The sequence below is a fragment of the Daucus carota genome, chromosome 6 (genome assembly GCF_001625215.2).
Source record: "Daucus carota subsp. sativus chromosome 6, DH1 v3.0, whole genome shotgun sequence".
Lineage (NCBI taxonomy): Eukaryota > Viridiplantae > Streptophyta > Magnoliopsida > Apiales > Apiaceae > Daucus > Daucus carota.
In genome coordinates, this window is record NC_030386.2 from 23,411,719 (window position 1) to 23,431,819 (window position 20,101).

The 20,101-nt window shown below is 33.2% G+C and overlaps 2 protein-coding genes across 2 annotated transcripts; one reads left to right on the top strand and one right to left on the bottom strand.

The window, feature by feature from the left end:
* The first annotated feature begins 3,936 nt into the window (after window positions 1-3,936).
* Window positions 3,937-10,969, top strand: LOC108224973 (protein RAE1). Its single transcript, XM_017399749.2, has 11 exons — window positions 3,937-4,116; window positions 4,299-4,385; window positions 4,684-4,761; window positions 4,848-5,041; window positions 6,364-6,505; window positions 7,397-7,477; window positions 9,011-9,139; window positions 9,806-9,883; window positions 10,149-10,220; window positions 10,540-10,620; window positions 10,723-10,969. The coding sequence occupies exons 1-11, from the start codon at window positions 4,069-4,071 to the stop codon at window positions 10,771-10,773; spliced, it is 1,041 nt and encodes a 346-aa protein (XP_017255238.1). The 5' UTR covers window positions 3,937-4,068; the 3' UTR covers window positions 10,774-10,969.
* Window positions 10,970-13,332: 2,363 nt separating this feature from the next.
* Window positions 13,333-19,566, bottom strand: LOC108227598 (BRASSINOSTEROID INSENSITIVE 1-associated receptor kinase 1). Its single transcript, XM_017402836.2, has 11 exons — window positions 18,974-19,566; window positions 18,293-18,425; window positions 18,117-18,188; window positions 17,790-17,933; window positions 17,559-17,630; window positions 17,314-17,385; window positions 17,152-17,228; window positions 15,760-15,891; window positions 15,337-15,678; window positions 14,547-14,941; window positions 13,333-14,093 (listed from the first exon to the last, which is right to left on the bottom strand). The coding sequence occupies exons 1-11, from the start codon at window positions 19,059-19,061 to the stop codon at window positions 13,776-13,778; spliced, it is 1,845 nt and encodes a 614-aa protein (XP_017258325.1). The 5' UTR covers window positions 19,062-19,566; the 3' UTR covers window positions 13,333-13,775.
* Between the last annotated feature and the right edge of the window lie 535 nt (window positions 19,567-20,101).

Here is a 20,101-nt window from a genome sequence, read left to right on the forward strand (position 1 = left end):
ATAAACATGATTCTAAAAATTCCAGATGTGACCGATTAATCTCCTGCAAGGTGTCTTCCCTATTCAATTTTTAAAATTCGATTAAACCTTTTAATTTTTTTAAATTTATATAATAAATTAGATTAATACATTAAATATTATTATAATATTATAGAAATATCTAACTTTTAAATCGATTAATCTTTCTAATTTATCCGTAACCAGCACTTACACTGATTAATCTGGATTTTCGATTTTATGATCATAACTAGTAATTTTATTATTAAAACCTTTACTCGAGATGCATGCAAATATGATATATCCTTTCATACGTGGACCTACGGCTTGTGTGGCGACTTGTGGTGCTGGCGGAACGCACTTAATTTTGGGCTTAATAAGAATCCTCGTGCACATTTTAACCGGTAATTTATAAAAAAAGTCAGTCCAAGAAATTTAGGCCAACTCGCAGCCCACTTTATAAATGAAATTTCACTGGGTCTGTCGGTCTGATAACGAAAAAAGCCCAAAATCTATTCTATACTATAATAAGCCAACAGGTAAAATTCGTAGTCGCACAAATTTTTGTTTTGGTTATGTTTGTTTAGTTTGGTACTCTTTTTATAGAATTAGAAGTCTACATGTCTACAACATATCAAGATTGTTAAACAATTTTAAATTAGAATACTTATATATAATAAGCGTAAGGGAGATAATATGGTCGCATGGTCCAAAAGCTTATCATCCGTTGGATCGTATATTGAACAAATAAGCACCGTTAGATTAGAACAAAATTAATTTCTATTCTATAAAGCAATTGATATCTACTTGCATGTTTATAATTCTTTTTCTGAACCAAAAACAAATTCTGTCTTTCACATGCTTATGATTTTGTTTAGTCCAAAATAAATATTTTCTACCAGTTTTAATTGTAGAATCATATAAATCGCACCGTCACAAAATTATTATTATCTGATATATTTTAAAATTAATAAGCTGGATATTTTAATCCAAAATAAATATTTCCTACCAGTTTTATTGTAGAATCATACAAATCACATTGTCACAAAATTATTTTTATTAAATATATTTTGAAATTAATAAGCCAAATTTGAATCACATTATAATAATTCTAATATAAAATACTTTTATAAATATAATTTAATGGAAGTTGACATCACATATTTTACTCAAAATATATTAAAATTTGATAGAAAGAATTTAATACTTTGACATGATACATATGAGAGAAGGAATGACATGATCACAATAGTTTATTTGAAGTCATTAATGAGTGTGATGGTGTATTTAATACCGAATCGCCACTGTCAGATGATCCAACAGGTGTGACAAGTTTTTTTTTTTTTACAGAAACAAGTCTGAAAAGTAAATCCTATATATTTTTACAATAGTTTTGACTTACAAACAAATCATAATTTCAAATTTTATTTAATTAAAAATTTTAATTTATTATTTATAAATTAAATTCTTTCACACCATTTACAATATATTTAAAAAGTTTATAAATAATTAAAAAGCTCCCGTGCCTTGCACGGGCTATAAGCTAGTACTAAAAACACTCATGTTGCATTACAAGGCAAAAACTTCATCATTATCCTCATTTATAATTATAAAAGCTATATTTCCATGATAAAATAAAATTAATTGATTAATATAATTTAATTAAATCCAATTCATTAATCAATAATACTAAGATAATATTAAAATTTAAATTATAAATAATAAATTAAGAATTATATAGTCGCCCGTGTCTTCGAAATTACAAATCAATAAGTGCAACAACAAGTTCTTAAAAATAAGAAGATGCACTAAACTAAAACCAAACATAAAGAAATAATGAGATAACTAGTATAATAATCCGTGCGTGATAAGAGTCATTTTCTAGAAAATCGCTGACATGCGTATATTTTCTGGTCATCACGAGCAACAGCACTATAACACATTTATTCATGTCAATCTATCTATCTTCGTGATTGTTTGCTTTTTGCGTGTTTAACTTCGCTTGAAAATAATAATAAATATAGGCTACTTTGTTATTGCGTGATGAAATCTTTCCCTCATTTATTAGTCACATCGTAAGATAGAAATATGTACTAGGACCGGATAAAACTATCTTGTTAAAGAGAATCGTAGGAGGATTCATCAGGTTATTATTTGTCCATGCATGACGTGAATTGAACTCTGACACGAATTATTGTAGTTTAATAAGAATTTCAGCTATGAAGACCAAATGTTATGACTCACAATTGGGCAGGTAGAAATGATTTGAAATTCGATGTTGGTACGTGACAGATCTATGATAACTCATTTTCTGATCAGCAATTAATAAGCATTTGTTTGTTCAATCTTAAGTGCCTCCATACCTCCTTGCTGGCAACATGCAGAGCTCGTTCGTCTTTTCTCGTTGTTCCTTGATCGAAATTGTTATGTGCAGAAATAAGTGTCATAAAAGTTGGATAAAAATCTTTCTATAAGCAAACTTGTATTTTTAATAGCATGTATAATATCAAGAATGAACAAATGAGTCCACATGTGAGGTGGATGAAGGCGACGCTTGAGGCGATGGTCATGAAACCTATGTAATTTGGTGGTAGCCAATTAGAAATGCATTTGTGTTGAAGGTTGAACACAAAGACACTCTAATTTTATCAGTACAATTATATAATACATATTTCATTTAGCAAATTTTGGTTGATGTCATAAAAGAAGTGTCTTATTCAAATTAATATTATAATCCTAATACAAAAATACTAAATTAATGTTTTTCTTTTCACTTGTTCAAATAAAGATGAAAGTCAAATATAATACAGATAAGACATGTCCAAACATTTTTTTCTTATTTCTAGGAGCACTAACATGTTCATCTTAATTTATTACATGCTTGATGAGCATAATTCCGTAATCTACTAAAGTTGGCGAATGGTTCAAGTTTTAGTTTTGTGAGTAATTAAAATTGTTTATTTTGTGAGACAAGTTATATTGCTAATTAGGTGCATAAAGAAAATTGGCATCTTGTCTTAACACTTGTATGGCTTAATGTTATGTGTTTTCCAGTGAATCTCGAAGTTTGGTAAATGTGACTTAGAAGAAGACATTAGGTTGAGTAAATGTTACTTGATTAACAAATATGACTCTCAAAGGTCTTTCATTAAACACATGGAGGTTTCAAGGACATAATAGCGTCTCAAACATCAGAAATTGGTGGCACATATATCATAACACAACAAATAACAAAGAACGCTTATTCAAAAGCAAAAAAATGAAACGTATCAAATGCATACGAAGGATTTTATCTCACCCCTTCAAGTTCTTTTGCCTATTCACGATATATTCCAAGCACTAACTCCACACCAAAAAAATCAAAGTTTACAGTAGCACCCGAATTCCGCTATAGCTGAATTACATTTAGTTACATCTTGTATTTAATTATGTTGGAATTCGATTATGTGATCTCTCGACTATGCTCCATTGAAGGTTTCACTGTTCCATTTCTAGTCGTTGTATGATGATAGAACAAAATAGGTTACACAAATTAAACATGCTCAACTGATGGCCTAACTTTGATTTAATGTCAAGTAAGGGTTCATTGAATTTTTTCACATAATTTCTTGACATATTTTACCCATAATCATGCTTTAATATATGTGTGTGTGATGATATTAAAATTTGTTGATCGATGATTAAACCCAACCATGAACCATTATTATTTATTTAATAAATACCATATTTGAAATTAAATATATAATAATGCCACACACACTATCTCGAAATTATTTTAAATAGTATAAGTTATTTATTTTTAGTTAAAAGTGCTATTTTCTATTTTAAGTTAAATAAATCTTTTTGCCTAGTTTTATTTAAAAAGAATTTATATTTAATAAAATCTGTATTATCTGAATAAGAAAATAAAATAAAATCACCAGTTGAAGTGTAGAAAAGCGGAAGCTTATAAATCTTCCCTCTACAATGTTTGAAATAATATCGAAATTAGGGTTTGTCTCTTCAAACGCACTATAAAATTCCCCTAATTACCTTGATATCTTGCATCAATTCTCCGATCACACATACACAATGTCCACCTTTGGCGTTTCAAATCAAAATCCAAACAAATCTACTGAGGTACTCTTGTTTTCTTCAATTATGTATACTAATGAATATAAGTGTGTAGTATTTTTGTATTAGAGATACGATTATATATCTGTTTTTGTTGTTTATGTTACTGAGTGTAGATGAATTTGATGATTATGTTGTGTTTAATTGTTTGTGATGAGTGATGAGTAGTGGACAATTTGAATGTGCAGGTGACACAGCCACCGACTGACTCCGTATCCAGCTTGTGTTTTAGTCCCAAGGCCAATTTTCTTGTTGCGACTTCTTGGGATAATCAGGTTTCGGTTTTTCGCTTTATCTAGATAGATTAATTGTTTTTCGTATTTTCTTATGATCTGCAACCTGCTTTAAAATGCGAGAATTTTCAGTGTTTGCTTTTGTTTCTGAGTATGACAACGAAGTGGAACATAATAACCGGGAAATCTCCCATTATAGGTTTTAGCAGGGAAAGATTAATTTCTTAAATTGCTATTTGAACATGCTTATTGGGGTTTTATTTACTGTGAAAATTCTATCCTGTTTGGAGTATGATATTATTTACATCTGTTGGTGTCAAATTTGGTTAAACAATTATAGGTGCGATGTTGGGAGGTGATGAAGAATGGTACTACTCTCGCTACTGTAGGCAAGGCACAAATAGCACATGATCAGCCGGTAACAATTGAATTGCTCTCTCTTCTTTCAAGTTTGTTATGTTGATTTTTGTGTAAATAGTGAGTCTTTAATGTTATTTACCGCAGGTTCTGTGCTCAGCTTGGAAGGATGACGGTACTACTGTTTTCTCTGGGGGCTGTGACAAGCAAGTGAAAATGTGGCCATTATTGTCTGGCGGTCAGCCAGTAACTGTGGCTATGCACGATGCTCCTGTCAAGGATCTTGCTTGGATTCCAGAGCTGAACCTCTTGGCCACCGGAAGCTGGGACAAGACATTAAGGTAAATGTTATATTGTATGTATTTCATCTTGTATATAATGAATTATAAGATTAGTAATCTTGTCATGATAACTATTAAAATCTCATGCCATAAATGTATATTTATTTGTCTTTGATCAATTAAATGTCATCTTATCTATAAACTAACAATATTCTGCTTATATATCATTTATATATGTATATTTATTTGTCTTTGATAAATCCGCGCATTTTGCATCGCATGTTGCGCTTATGCTCCAGGGGGCCTTTGCTCTTCTGTGCACATATCACGCTTAATAACACTGGGCAGTATTAGTGCCAAAGCAAAGGCAAATGTTTTCTTTTTGCGAGAAGCAAGCTGAGGCGACAAATGGTATCTATTGATTAATCGTAAGGCGAGAGGCGATGCATTGCTTTATTTAAGATATATACGTTACACCTCAATCATATATTTATACACACATGTATTTTTTATAAACACTTGTAGAAATATTTGTATTACCATTAACATCACTATGCCGACAACGTGCTAGTAATCACTAATGAAAAGTTACGAGTGCCTAGAAGTAGTTGCATAACATGCCGCAACAACCATAAAAATTAAAGAAGTGTGATTTGCTGATTGGCAACGCACATTACTACGAATTTATGAGATTTTAAATAATTTAGAAGTCAGAAAAGTACACATTATTAAAGTAAATGCAATCAACATTCAGATGAGTAAGTTTAGAAAACAAAGGGTAAATCTTTTTATGTTAATGCAATTTTCTTCGAACCCTTAATGAGTTTAATTAGTAACCGAAAGTTGGTTAACTTGTATATAATTTATCATAATTCATCACCATTATCCTCTTCTGAGTCAACATGATCATCTTCTTCTTCAATGTTTTTCCTGTTCTATATTTCTACGATGTAAGTCATGAGACTCATAACTCATAAGTAATAGTTAATAATTAAGTTTTAAAATTTTAATAATCGGTTAAAGTTTAAGTAGTATGTTATATGACTCTATAAAGTATTTGAGTTACGAAATATAGCTTTGTAATTTTCTTTTGAAACCAAAAAAAAAAAAGGAACACGATTATAGATTCCTCAATCATCAGCGAGGTAATGCGAGCAAAGCGCGCCTTATTAAAACCGCATCACGTTGTCGATGTGAAGCAATATTGTCTGCCATCGCATTGCTTCTCGATTCATTGTTGCTTTTTCTCGCTTTTAACAACACTGACAGTAGACAGTAGCACTTATTTTGCGTGTATCTGTCTTATCGATGTATGACATTCTGCCAAGTGACAATTATCTGTTTGCTAATGAAGTTTTATTCTTGGTTTTGTCTCTTTTTAGATACTGGGATCTGAGACAATCTAATCCTGCTCATGTTCAACAACTCCCTGATCGGTGCTATGCACTTACAGTAAAACATCCACTGATGGTTGTCGGCACAGCAGATAGAAATCTGATAGTTTTTAACTTGCAGAACCCTCAGGTAATTAATGTAAATCTTATCAGCTACATTGATTTGTGATGTATACAGGTATGGCATGTAATATTATTAGATATCTTGTTACTTTCATGAGTTTAGACCTTATTTACTAAGTAAAGCCCGACTCGTTTCCTCCTTCCTGAATATAGTGACCATATATCTGATAGAACTAGTCACTAGTCACTCTGCTGACAAGCCTGAAATGCTTCTTATAATAACACTTGACACTATGCCAGGTGCCCATTCATTTCATAATACCTTCAATGAACTTGAGATTATTTAGCAAAAAGAGAAAAGAAGAGACCTTATAAACTCAAAAATATGTATTTGGAAAAAAATAATACAAATGAAAGAAAGTAACAGCCATGATAACTGTGTACTTAATCAATATTATAGTCATACATGTGTGATGTTCATATATTAAATTTGTATCTTTGTATTATTTCAAACTTGCATGCATGAATAGTTTGTTCACTCGGTCCCATACATTTTTTTTTTTTTGGACAGAAGTCCCATACATTTCATTTGACTTAAAGTAATAGCATTATTGAGATATAGCATTGATTTTATATTTACTTTGTCAATATTAGTATTGATTTGTTCTCATTGCTCATGCTATTTAGTATTTCCTAAGGATTTCTGTATGTCGATTTGTCCATGCGTCTTCTTATCTGTATCATATGTAAAGCTATATTAGTTACTTTCAATAATCTTCTTTCTGGAATCTTGTGCATTTTTCAATGGATATTCGAGATATCTTGTTTCACGAGGATTTGCTTGAGAAGTTAAAAATGCCTAGTCACTGTCTAACCTCATTCTTACTATAATCTTATTCCTCAATGTTCAGCATTTTGCATTAAACAATATAATACATATGTTTCTTGAATATAACAGGCTGAGTTTAAAAGAATTGTTTCACCCCTCAAGTACCAGACAAGATGTGTAGCTGCCTTTCCAGATCAGCAAGGTTTTTTGGTAAGTTAATAACTATTGATTCTTTATGAAAGAAATAAGACTAGAGTATGGATTTTTTTTTTTGGATCTCTGAGTGGTTGCTTTTCTTCTTTGCTGACCATATTCTGCAAGTCCTTGAACTGATCAACTGAATTATAAATAGGTAGAGAAAATTTTAATTGACTGAAATTTGTTCACCAAAACATTCCTGAGATTTATGTAGTTATATGATTAAGGAATGAATTTGGTGCCGGTTCTAGTATCCAGTAACTTTCTGATAAACGTTTACTGGTATACTATGCATTAGTATGTATTTATGCGAACCAACCACTGTGAGTGTCATCTGTGTTTGGTTTCTTTTTTAACGATTATCAAACTAAATCATATTGTTAAGTTCACTGGAAAGAAACTTAGATATATTAACCATTTAGCCTAAAAGTAATAGGTTGAAGGTGGTTACAAATAGGGTGAACATTAACTCAGTAGTGCTATAATAAGTAGCTTTGTCAATCTCTTAAATATACTTGGATGACATTGTTTGTATTGAACTTATATGAAAGGGACGTGTATGTTCGCTGTTGTATATTACAGGGAGTGAAATAATTAAATTTTGTTTTGTAATTTTATTTTTTCGTCCACTAACAGTTTTAGCTATTAGTTTGAAAACTTAGAATTTAAGCTAGGGATAGAAATACCTTCCATAAAGATTGATTGATAAATTGTTTATATTAGAAATTTGTCCTCGTGAGTTTTTATGGATGAAATAGTTTATTATTTTTTGATATCATTTAACAGACATGTCTTTTGTCACCAATGCTCTGCCCATTTCAAAATTAGAGATTTTTTTAAATATAGCAGCTTTTAGTTTAAAGTGTAACTCAGACCCTAACATTGGTTGATACATAGTGGCTTTTTGTTTGGTGGAAGCAGAAGCTGCTTCTGACTTCTGCTTTTTTTGACCCGTTTGTGTAATGAAGTAGAAGCACTTTTAAGAAGTTGAGAATGCTAGCTTCTCTCTCACAGCTTCTACTTTTTTTCCAAACACTTGATTTACTTCTCACTTCTAATCCACTTCTTTACTTTAAGGAATCACTTTTTTTAAACTTGCCCAAACGGCCCCATAGTTGGTCTTATATTACTCCCTCCATTTCTAGCGTTTGTCCTCTTTTTTTTATCTATTGTTTGGACTATTATAAGAGCTCTTATTTCCTCCTTTATTGATCCAAACTTAGGGTGGTATGCAGGAATGTCAATCTCCCATAAAGTTCTTTCCTAATCTTAAATTTTGACTATATGCAAAAGAGATCATTCTTTTATAAGTGTTACGGAGTCCATTTTATACCTTTCTGTTGATTATTAGTTTGAATAATATACATGTGCATGAATTTCACACGGATGCTATATCATAGGATTCTTTGAACATGTCATAGTTTATGATTGTTTGAGCTTTAAAGAAAGCATAGGGACTGATCTATTTCAGATTTTTGTGATGCTTTATTTAGACAATAATTAATCTGTTTATTATTCAATAAAATAATATGCTCTCTTTTGAAGGTGGGCTCTATTGAAGGAAGGGTTGGAGTCCATCATCTTGATGATGCGCAGCAAAGTAAAAACTTTACTTTCAAATGCCACAGGGAGGGAAATGATATATACTCCGTCAACTCACTAAACTTTCATCCTGTAAGTTTTTCATTTCTGTTCTTTGAACATCTTCAAATATTCTAAGTCTTGTGCTGTACTTTTTTGCTTCAAGAGCAAACACTACATGCTTTATACTTATGATGCTATGCACGATAAGTAATTGTGCTTCAAAGATTAATTTTCTGTGGTGGAAGTTCATCATATTTATTTATCTTTTGCATTCTTAGTTAGATGACATTATAGTAAATTATAACAGCTAGTTATTCTTAGTGTCAAAGTGCTAGATATAAAAGAATGTTGAATCTGATAAAGCCTCTCTAGACCATCATGTTTTGTTAACATAATACTAGGGAAGTAGGACATGATCAGAAATTTTTTGTTCTTCAAACATAGCCAGAAATTCGTATATTGTGGTTTGTCATGATTCCTTTAAAATAGTAATCTATCTGTTTACTCCCATAGCTCCCACGTCTGAGTTTTGGCTTCCAGTTGGATGAATTTTTGCAAGAATAAAATGGTCAAGATGTTCTTCCTGCAATAAATTCTTTTTTTGTTAGTAGTAAAGATGATTGTCATCTTCATCTATTGAGTTTTTTTTTTTTTTGCCTAGTCTCAGGGACATTCTGATTTAGGAATCTTTTGTTATATTATTCATGTTTTCGTCTGTTCGAATAGTTGATATGCTCTAGAACTTCTTCATCTCAGGTTCATCACACATTTGCAACTGCCGGATCTGATGGTGCCTTTAATTTCTGGGACAAAGATAGCAAACAGAGACTGAAGGTACCCTATCTCTAGAGGATCTGTAATTTAACTTGAAGTTGTTTATAACTATTTTTAACTATTTTTAATGTTTCTGCTTTATCATTTATGTATTTGTTTTTCTGCAACCATTGGGGAACATATAAATCTTCATACTCTCAAGTGTGAAGCTCCTTCCTTAGGCCCTCCCCCTTCCAAAAAAAAAATCTGATTAATTATCTGCAGTCATGCCTTGTTATGTATATATATTAATTTGCTCCTGTCCTGACATTTATATTATTTTCAGGCCATGTCAAGGTGCAGTAATCCTATACCTTGCAGTTCATTCAACAATGATGGCTCAATATATGCGTATGCGGTATGCAGCTGTTCCTGAATTACTTTGCCCTTCATCTTTGCATTCTAATATGCCTTCTTTGTCGTAACTAATGTGTTTATCCAATGATATATACAACCTCTGAACAACTATGTTGATGAAATTCTGTTGATGGCACTGTCCCCAGTTCGATGGGGTGTTTGGCCTAGTACTGAATGTATTTACATGATAAAGAATCTTGTCTTGTGTACTCGATGTATTGATCGATGTAAATGATTGTCCACCTCTGGTTTTATACAATTGTCTACAAATAACTTCAAGTCTTTAGAATCTTTCCTCAGAGTTCTTTCATTGTTTACAGGTATGTTATGATTGGAGTAAAGGTGCTGAAAATCATAACCCAGCAACAGCAAAGACCAATATTTTCCTGCATGTCCCACAAGTGAGTACACTGAGATTTAAGCTCATTGTAGTGGACGATCTCAGAACTAAACTTTATGCTCTCGTTGATTAATTTTATGATTTTGCATATGTTGTTGTGTAGGAGTCTGAGGTGAAGGGCAAACCACGAGCAGGAGCTAGTGGCAGGAAGTAGAGCTCATATTTGTTGCTTAAAATGTTTTCATTTTGTAATCGCCTTAAAGCAACTAGATAGATTTTTTGACATTACAACTTTCTTTTTTTTGGCTAGACATTAGGCATGGTCTGGAATATGCTACCATAAACTTTTTTGATACTTTTTAGTGTGAGAAAGTTGTCATGATAAAAACTAAATTTGTTCTCACTAGAAATGTTGCAGTACACACACGGAGGGTCCTACTCCAGTATAAATCGTTAAAATAAGAACTAAATACAACGAGTCCTTCAGTAAAATAAGAACTAAATACAAACAAATGAATTAAGAAGAATGGGAATTGGGAAGGGCTGTGGGACTCGATGGACCCCTAGTTGGGTCTGGTAGGACCATGTTGCGGTCAAGTTTGGGCACTTTGACTGTGTAGAGCTTTTCCTGGGTTTACTTGGAGTTTTGGTGAGGTTCTGATGGATCCGGGATGGGTTGAGCGAGGTCAAGGATGGATTTTAGGTGAGTGAATAGTGATGATGGAAAATTAGGTGAGTGATAATATACAGGTTGAGTGATGTTATGTAGGCTAGACTAGTGTAAAATTTTTAAAATCTTTGTAAATTAGTTGATAAACGGGTTTTATATCAAAGTGCTCCCAAACTCGTTAAAATGTATCAAGTACCTACCCAATCTCCACGACGACTCATTTAACATACTAAAATCATTATATATATCAGGCTGTTAATTTTTTTAATCTCTTAATGAAAATATTTTATCGACTTGTGTTAACACCCCTGAACATGATTATTATCCCAAATTGTTTATCACCCAGTGAAACTGAGCGACTTACTTTCATTAACACTATGCTTCCTGAATTATTAATTTATTACTAGTGTAACAAGAACATGGAAATGGGTAGAAAAACACCTGAGTTTAGACTGGTTTTGTGGAACCTCCAAGGACTGCTCATAGATTTGAGAGGCTATTTATCTCATACATTTATATATAAATGATTCGAGGGACCTTGACCGAAGTATTGTTTGCGTATAGTCAGGACATCCCAAACTATTCTATTTCTAGTTGGTATATGAAGCTCTTAGATGGCATTCTTCAAGTTTAGTGTGCATGACAATTTAACTCATGCTTGCTCATGACAAGTTTAGTCTGGACCTGAGGAACATCACATTATGAGAAGGGGTCATTTGATCGTATCTAAATAGATACTCTGTTATATACATTCTCATTATGAGAAGGGGTCATTTGATCGTATCTAAATAGATACTCTGTTTACATATGAATCCCTACGTCATTACATTACATTTAGGATTAGGAATAGGCGTAGTAATCAGACCTGCTTTTTACATATCTCTCGTTATTTGGAACCCATTCACCTCTTTGGGCTTCTATTGAATCGAGAAATGGGTTTGATTGTGTCCATCTTTTTGATAGATTGGCATTGACGCATGTTCATGTTCAGAGATTAAAAAAAATTAACAGCCTGATATATATAATGATTTTAGTATGTTAAATGAGTCGTCGTGGAGATTGGGTAGTTACTTGATACATTTTAACGAGTTCGGTGGGCATTTTGATATAAAACCCGTTGATAAACCATCAGGACTTGAAAAGGTTCACTTGATAATTTTTTGACAATGAAGGAAAAAAGCTGCAAACAAAGCAAATACATGGTGGAGTAGATCAGTCATAGGCCAATGGATACGCCTCGTTCCATCTGCTTGCTCTCCACAGCCAACTTAGCAAGTTAATAAGTGGTATTCCTCTGTCCGAATGAATTGTATATGCTACTTTTTGGCACGCTTTTTAATGCTCTTTTAAAGTATATTTCTAAAATATTTTTTTAAAATTTTCTTTTTCTGAATAAAAATTTGATATTTAAACTTTTATTCAAAAAAAAATAATTTTGAAAAAATATTATATAACTATATTTTATTGAAGCTTCGAAATGCGTGCACACAGCGTATACAACCTACCGGGACGGAGGGAGTAATTACTATCTCGACCAACACAATTGAACAGAAGAGATTTAATAGCTAAACGGTTCTGAACTGAAAATAATGGTATCAAAGTACCTCATGACATGACCCAAGTCCTTTCTTAGGCACGGTGATCACAAATTGCTTGAATATAACTTGCCGACTCAAACTACTGATGACTTGAAAATATAATAACGAGACTGAATTTCGTGAGACGTTTAGCTTCTTTTTATGTTTTGAAAGAAAATGTTTTGCTTTTGATTAACTATGGTCAGTATAAATCTAACAAAAAATATATAAATTTATTGATATCTTTTAAAATCTAAATTGAATACATGAAAATAATTAAAATCAGATATCGTTTTGGAATATATAATTAAATATATCATTTCAAATCTTATTTTCGGACAAAAATAAATAAATTAAAACCCAATTTTTCCCGAAATATCCAATTTCCAAACATGTCAAAATGTCTGAGCTTAAACAAAGAGTAATTTCGGATTTTACCATATCTTTTTTTTCAAAGATTGCAAAGTATTGAAATGTACAAACATGTCAAATACTCAAATCCCTCACTCAAAACAAAATCCCAACGTATCAAAACATACTATTATAAGGCTCCATCAAGGAAACAAAGCTAAAGACAATAATATCCCAAGATAATGAGCTCTAAAATCAACCTAGTGTTGCTCAATTTGTCACATACATTTATTATCATTTGTAACAAATTTTTCACCATCTTGGACATAACAATACAATACAAGGTTCTCACTTGCACCTGACCTTTCCACATCAGTTCTTTCTAGGCTCTACCGTGCACTTGAACTTTTACAAAGTCACCACAAAGCCTACAAAGGCTACAACATAAACAAAACTCTTGTGATACAACATACAGTTGGTAGTTTGCGAGGAAAAAAGATACAAAAAGAAAAAAATTGAAAAAGAAAAATATTATATGCACAAAGATAACAAATATAAACTACAATACAACAAGCAATTGTTGCAACGAAATCTATATGTATATGCGACCTCAAGGGATTATCTTGGGTTAGATAATTCATCAGGCTGAAGGTTGTGAATGGAATCGGGAATCATCCAATCATTATGTTGATTATGTGCATTACTGTAGTCTTGACGGAACATCTCTTCCTTTTGCCATTCTTCCCACCTTTCAGCCAAGCCATCACCTTCAAGCATTCTGACGACTTCTGACATTTTGGGACGCTCAGTTGGGGAATTTTGTGTGCAGAGCAAAGCTACTTGAATTAACTCTTCCACCTGTTCATCAACATAGTTACCCTGAAGATCTACGTCAACCAACGATTCCAGCTTCTTGTCTTTCAGAAGTCCTTTCACCTGAAATATGAGATAAGAGTTAACTGTGGAATATTAAAATAGCTCACCAAATAGCATCGCAAAGGCGAATCCAATGTCCAGCTAGCAACAAATATATAATTTCATGTTGTATTTTTCTCAAACCTTTATGTATATATACACGTAGGTAGGGCTGAGCATTCGGCCGGTTCGGTTCAAAACCGAACCGAACCGAAAAAACCGAAAACCGAATTACACTTTTTTCCGAAACCGAACCGAACCGAATTGTTATTCTGAACCGAACCCAACCAACCAAATTATTCTGACGTAGGAGCGCAAACAGAAATTTTTTTAGTGACGTATTGAATACCGACAGGCAGACACAATTCTTCATAGTCTATTAAATACTTCAAAGATGCGGTCGGTGACACAATGTTGCATAAAAAACAGAAACCATTACGAAAATACCAGAAGGGATGGTAGGTAAATGCTTACCCAATCGAGCAACATCACATCGTCATCATTCGCAAGCCTGGCAAGATCAAAAGCCCTTTGACCAGTGATGAGCTCAAGAAGCATGACCCCATAGCCAAAACAATCAGTTTTTTCCGAAGACTTTCCTGTGGATAGGTACTCGGGTGCTATATGGCCGATAGTTCCACGTACAGCAGTAGTGACATGAGTATCCTTGTAGTCCATGAGCTTAGCCAGCCCAAAATCCCCGACAACTGCTTCAAACTCTTCATCCAATAATATATTTGCAGCTTTGACATCACGGTGAATGATCTTAGGGTCACAATGATCATGTAGATAAGCAAGTCCCCTTGCAGATCCAAGTGCGATTCTTTGTCGTATTCGCCATTCTAGTGGAAGCTGTGACTCGCTTCTTTCTGTAGTAAAGCACCAATTAGCTCATGAGAATGTTACCTTTAATATAACAAAATGGAATATGTTTTTGTTGAGGAAACTTAAGCTATTTATTTTCATTTCTTATCAGTTACCAACTGCTTTTTCGTAACTAAATGCAAATCGTATGGTTTCCCTTTCACACTAATATGAGTGATCATGATGCAACAGAATTTATGATATGGACGTAAAAGTTATGCCCCTTTTTTCTTTTAATGCTTCTTTAGAAGTCATAAAACAGTGTTGATAATGCATGAAAACTTGGCACCTAACAAAATCAAATGAAACTTTAAATCAGCTAAAACATCTTAAATACTAAAAAGTGAAAACAAAGTTAAAAATTTCAAAAAACCTAGAGTCTCATATCGAAGGCGTGTACCTCTTAAACACGATGCAACACTTCCGTTGGACATATATGGATAAACAAGCAAACGCTCAGTTGGTGTCATACAAAAGCCTCGCAAACGAAGTAGATTGCGGTGCACAGCCATGCTAATCATTTCAACTTCCGTTTGAAACTGCAATTCCCCTCCTTGGGTCCGTTCCTCCTTAAGCCTTTTTACAGCCACCAGCGTACCATCAGCCAAACGACCTTTGTAAACTTTTCCAAAACCACCTCTACCCAGAATATTTTTGTTACTAAAATTATCTGTCGCAACTTGCAGCTCACGCAAAGAGAACCGCTTAAGTTGTCCTAAATGAACTTCCGGATCTTCTTCAGCTGCAACAGGAAAGAGTGTGTGAGATGTCATGCTCCAAATCACAGCAGTAATCAGTTTATGCTAATTAAAGATACACAAACCTGGTACATCAAAGAAATGATCCTGTGGCTTCTTTTTCCGCCACCAAGCAAGTGCAATTGCAGGACCAGCAAAGAGCAGTGCAGCACCGGCAGCAACTCCACCGGCAATAGCTCCAGTTGCACTGTTGACAGCTGAAATAACATTTGCCAATTAAAAAAACTGATGACATTTAAAACTATAATCTATTGTATATTCTTGCAACTAAAATCCAAGCCATTGATATCTAAAAATTGACTAAAAGTTCACCAAGTTTATGATATGCAATATAGTGGCAACAGAAACCCCGTTGATGCAATTCCAATAGCTAGAAGTAAACAGTACAAATTTTGTTGAGAGTAGAGACTGGCACTCTGTTAGGTCACAAATGTGATCAGGGATTTTTCTTAAAGGAAAATAAAAATAAGTGTTCCTGAGTGAAAAACAGTAATAAACACATGCTTGGCAGGGAAATAAACCTCAAGGGATGGGATTAGTGGCAGAACATAGAGGATATTTTTGATTGCTTATTTAAATGAAATGTATCCAGCATCCTTTCGTATAGACATCTATTTTGAAGAATACATAGTTGTTAAGGCACTGCCTAGGCGTCTAGGCGCCCAAAAATTAGTAGGCGTCCGACCCACCTTAGTGTCCGAAGGGCAGGCAATGCATAGGGTCGTCTGAGTCTGCCTAGACCCCGCCTAATTTCAGTTCAACCCAGTCCAAAATATATTTGACCAGGTCCAGCCATATTAGATTAGATTAATTAAAAAGAATATATGTTGACTTGTAAACATTAAGGCCATCATAACTCACAAGTAAAACCTAATCTAGAACAATCTCAAGAGGAAAAGGGAGTAAAAATTATCTCCTTCAAAATTATTCCATCAGGTTATTCTTCATTTTTTTTTAAATCTTTACACACACACACAGATAGTATATACATGTGTTCTGTAATCTGTATACGATATTTAGAGGTATAACTACAGTTATATAAAAAGTAGCCAATGTATATAGTTAAACGTACTATCTGCCAAATGTCACCTACGCGGTGCACTGGCGCCTAGCATCGCCGTTACGACTTGCAAGTATGGAAGAATATATTTCTTTATATTGTCCTATAGCATCTACAGAAAAATAAATATCATTCGGCAGACCGCGCACCAGGTAAACAAGAGAAATAGTTACAACGGTAGACACGTCATATTTACGACGTCAGAGAAATTAATATAGATTCTCATTTTGGCCTCTAGTATCTGGTAAGAAACAACATTTAATGTCAGACAAGTCAGCAAGATAAGAACTATTAGGAATTACTGCTGAAACACTATATCAATTAAAGGAAGAAGACATTAACATACAACATTCTAGTTGGCAATCAAGGTCAGCAAATAAAAAAATAATATCCATACCTTTGGAAGATGGAGGGGATGGAGGAAGTGGGGGTGGTGGAGAAACTGGAAGAGCATCTAGTAGATTACCGCTAAAACTGAAAGACGGAACAGGGTAGTTAATATAGATTTTGATATTTTCAGGATGCACTACGAATGAAATGAGTATAACTAGGGATGTGCCTGATGGGAGTGAAAAGGGTGAAAGATCCATTTACTGGAACTGGTCCTGTTAAACGATTGTTCGAAAGATCACTGCATATATATATGATAAGATGAAACTCATTATGTTCGTCATAATATGCAATTGAAACTAATAGGAGAATACTAATACATGTATAAATAACATAGAAAGATAGTGAAAAATCATGAGAACCAAAAGATCATTTGGTAGCAAAAAACAAAGAAGAAGATCAACTGATACTCACAGGACTTGCAGTGATCCGATTGTAGTCAAAGAAAAAGGAATAGTTCCTGTCAAAGTGTTGTTATTCAGCCTCCTATTCATGCAAAGACAAGAAACAGATTAGACACTGCTATGCCTCGTATAATTGTAACAATTATCTAATTTATTAACTTCCTCCTAACAAACAGCTAACAAAAATACAAATCATAGGAAACTCAGAAACTGAGATTTTTGAAGAGTTTTTATTGCATACAGGAAACGCAGTTTCTGAAGCTTCTTCAAAGTGTCTGGAATTGGACCATTCAATTTGTTTAGGTAAAGATCCAAGCTGACCAAGTTTGTCAAGTTCCCCAGCTCATTAGGAACTCTTCCACTTATGTTGTTACTATAAAGTTCCCTGTCACACAAGAAGCAACCCGAAAACATTTTGGCATACATCAATATAGGAAAGCATATAAACAGACTGCCTGCTGTAAAAGAAGAATTTGAATAATCAATAGGGGCAAATTATAAACATTCATTTTACAAGTTTACCCACGGGGGCGCGCACAATGAAAGTGCATAAGAAATTATGACTTACAGGTATTGTAAATTTGGTAGCTGACCAAGCTGCGTAACCAACTGACCAGATAGGTTTGCATTTCCAAGGTCGCTAAATTAGACAAAAGCAAGGCTCAAGTTATTACCACAATGGGCAGCAGAAAAAGAATTGCAGAAACACCACAAGCTACTCTAAAGAGTGATTATGTGGCTTACACTCTAGTAACACTATTTTCATTGTTACAAGTAACATGAAACCAAGTACAGGGATTCACAAGGGTTGCATCCCAACTTTGCAGAACATTGTTAGGATCTTCTAAATTGTTCTTCAGTGCATTCAAAGCATCGCCTGTATTGCAGAAAAGAATCAGCAAATTAAAGAATACAATTACAACTTACTAGAAATCCAATGAGCATCAACAGTTATTCAGATCAAACGTCTAAAAGCATAGCAAGCCATTCGTTGAGCAAACCTTGGAACCCGAATATATTCAGAATATAACTTGGACGTTAAGTTTAATATTGTGCCATAGATGGGCTCTAAAATGATACTCTTCAATTTTGAGAGAATTGGTGCTTAACATAATTAAAATAGGATCTCTCTTTTGGTCTTGGGAGAGGTACTAACTTATCACACTGTTGATAGGGAGTCAACTACAATCACTTGGAGTCTCCTAGTTCTAAAATGTACAAAATCTTGAACTTATTAGACTTCAACAACATATTCAACAAAGCTACAAAATTGAATAGTTCAATTGTATAACAATAAATCAATGAAAACAAAAGGAATGAATATGCAGCAGGCTAAGAAAGATGTAAAAATGCACTAAATTCACTGCAACTAGCATAATCCTGAAATAATAACCAAAGGGTATGGCTAGAATGTTGTTCACAAACCTTCAGCATTGCCAGAAACACTTAAAAACTGATTTAACACAAGAACCAAGCAGAAAGCACCAAAACTCCAAATTACAAATCGATCCATAACCCGTCAAGAAAATCAAGATTCTGCTTCAACTGCTCATATATACAAGAAGAGCAACACACACAATTCACCTAGTTACAAAACTAATCACAACCCCAGAAGAGATTATTAAGTGGGTCAATTCTAGAATAAAGAAAAATGAATCTACAAGAAAGTCAAAAGCTCAACAACCCAAAAGGCCCAACTCGAAGATAAGCAAGTGAATAACATAAAGATTGAATCTTTTCAAGAATTTCTTGGAAAGGTGCAATCTTTCTTGCTGGGAATAGATGGAATTTTGAGAGAGAGATTGAGAATCAAAGAGAAAAAGGGGGAGAGGGTGTGTCAAGAGAATGGAGGTGGGGTGTTTGAGGGTCGTTGCAGGCTTCAGTCAAAGGTCCTTCCTCTCTCTCTATATGTATATATATGATACATACACATCTATCTTTGTGTAATATTCCAACTTGTGAATTGAATACTACTGCTAATTCCAACATTAGTTAATGAAGTTTCCACAATTTTACTTGCTTTACTTTTCTTATCCTGAGATATTATTAGCTGCCATAGATATACATTAGCGAGTCCATTCAGTATGTACATGTAAAAATTAGCAAGTCAGCCTAGTATCTGTCACACAATATCATTAGCTGCACCCCTACTACTTAACTGCTCACAATCATTACTCTATTGGCTATCAATGTGTAAATTATATTTCTTTTAACTAAAACAATAATTTGTTTACTACTTAACAAGTTAGAGTAAAACATTTAGGGTTTTTGTTGTCGAATTATATGGGAATAAATAGGAAGCAATCAAATAAAAAAATAAATGAAATTTAGGTTGTAACATAAAGATAGCTAATGTTTTTTTTATATATTTGCAAAAGAATTATGTAAAAATTATAAATATAAATTTTTAGGATGGGGAAATACAACAATAAGTGTGTGTATATATATATTATATATATATATATATATATATATATATATATATATATATTCTATTCACTTTGATTCATTTCAAAAACCTGATTTTATAGTTGAACTTAAGAATGATTTATA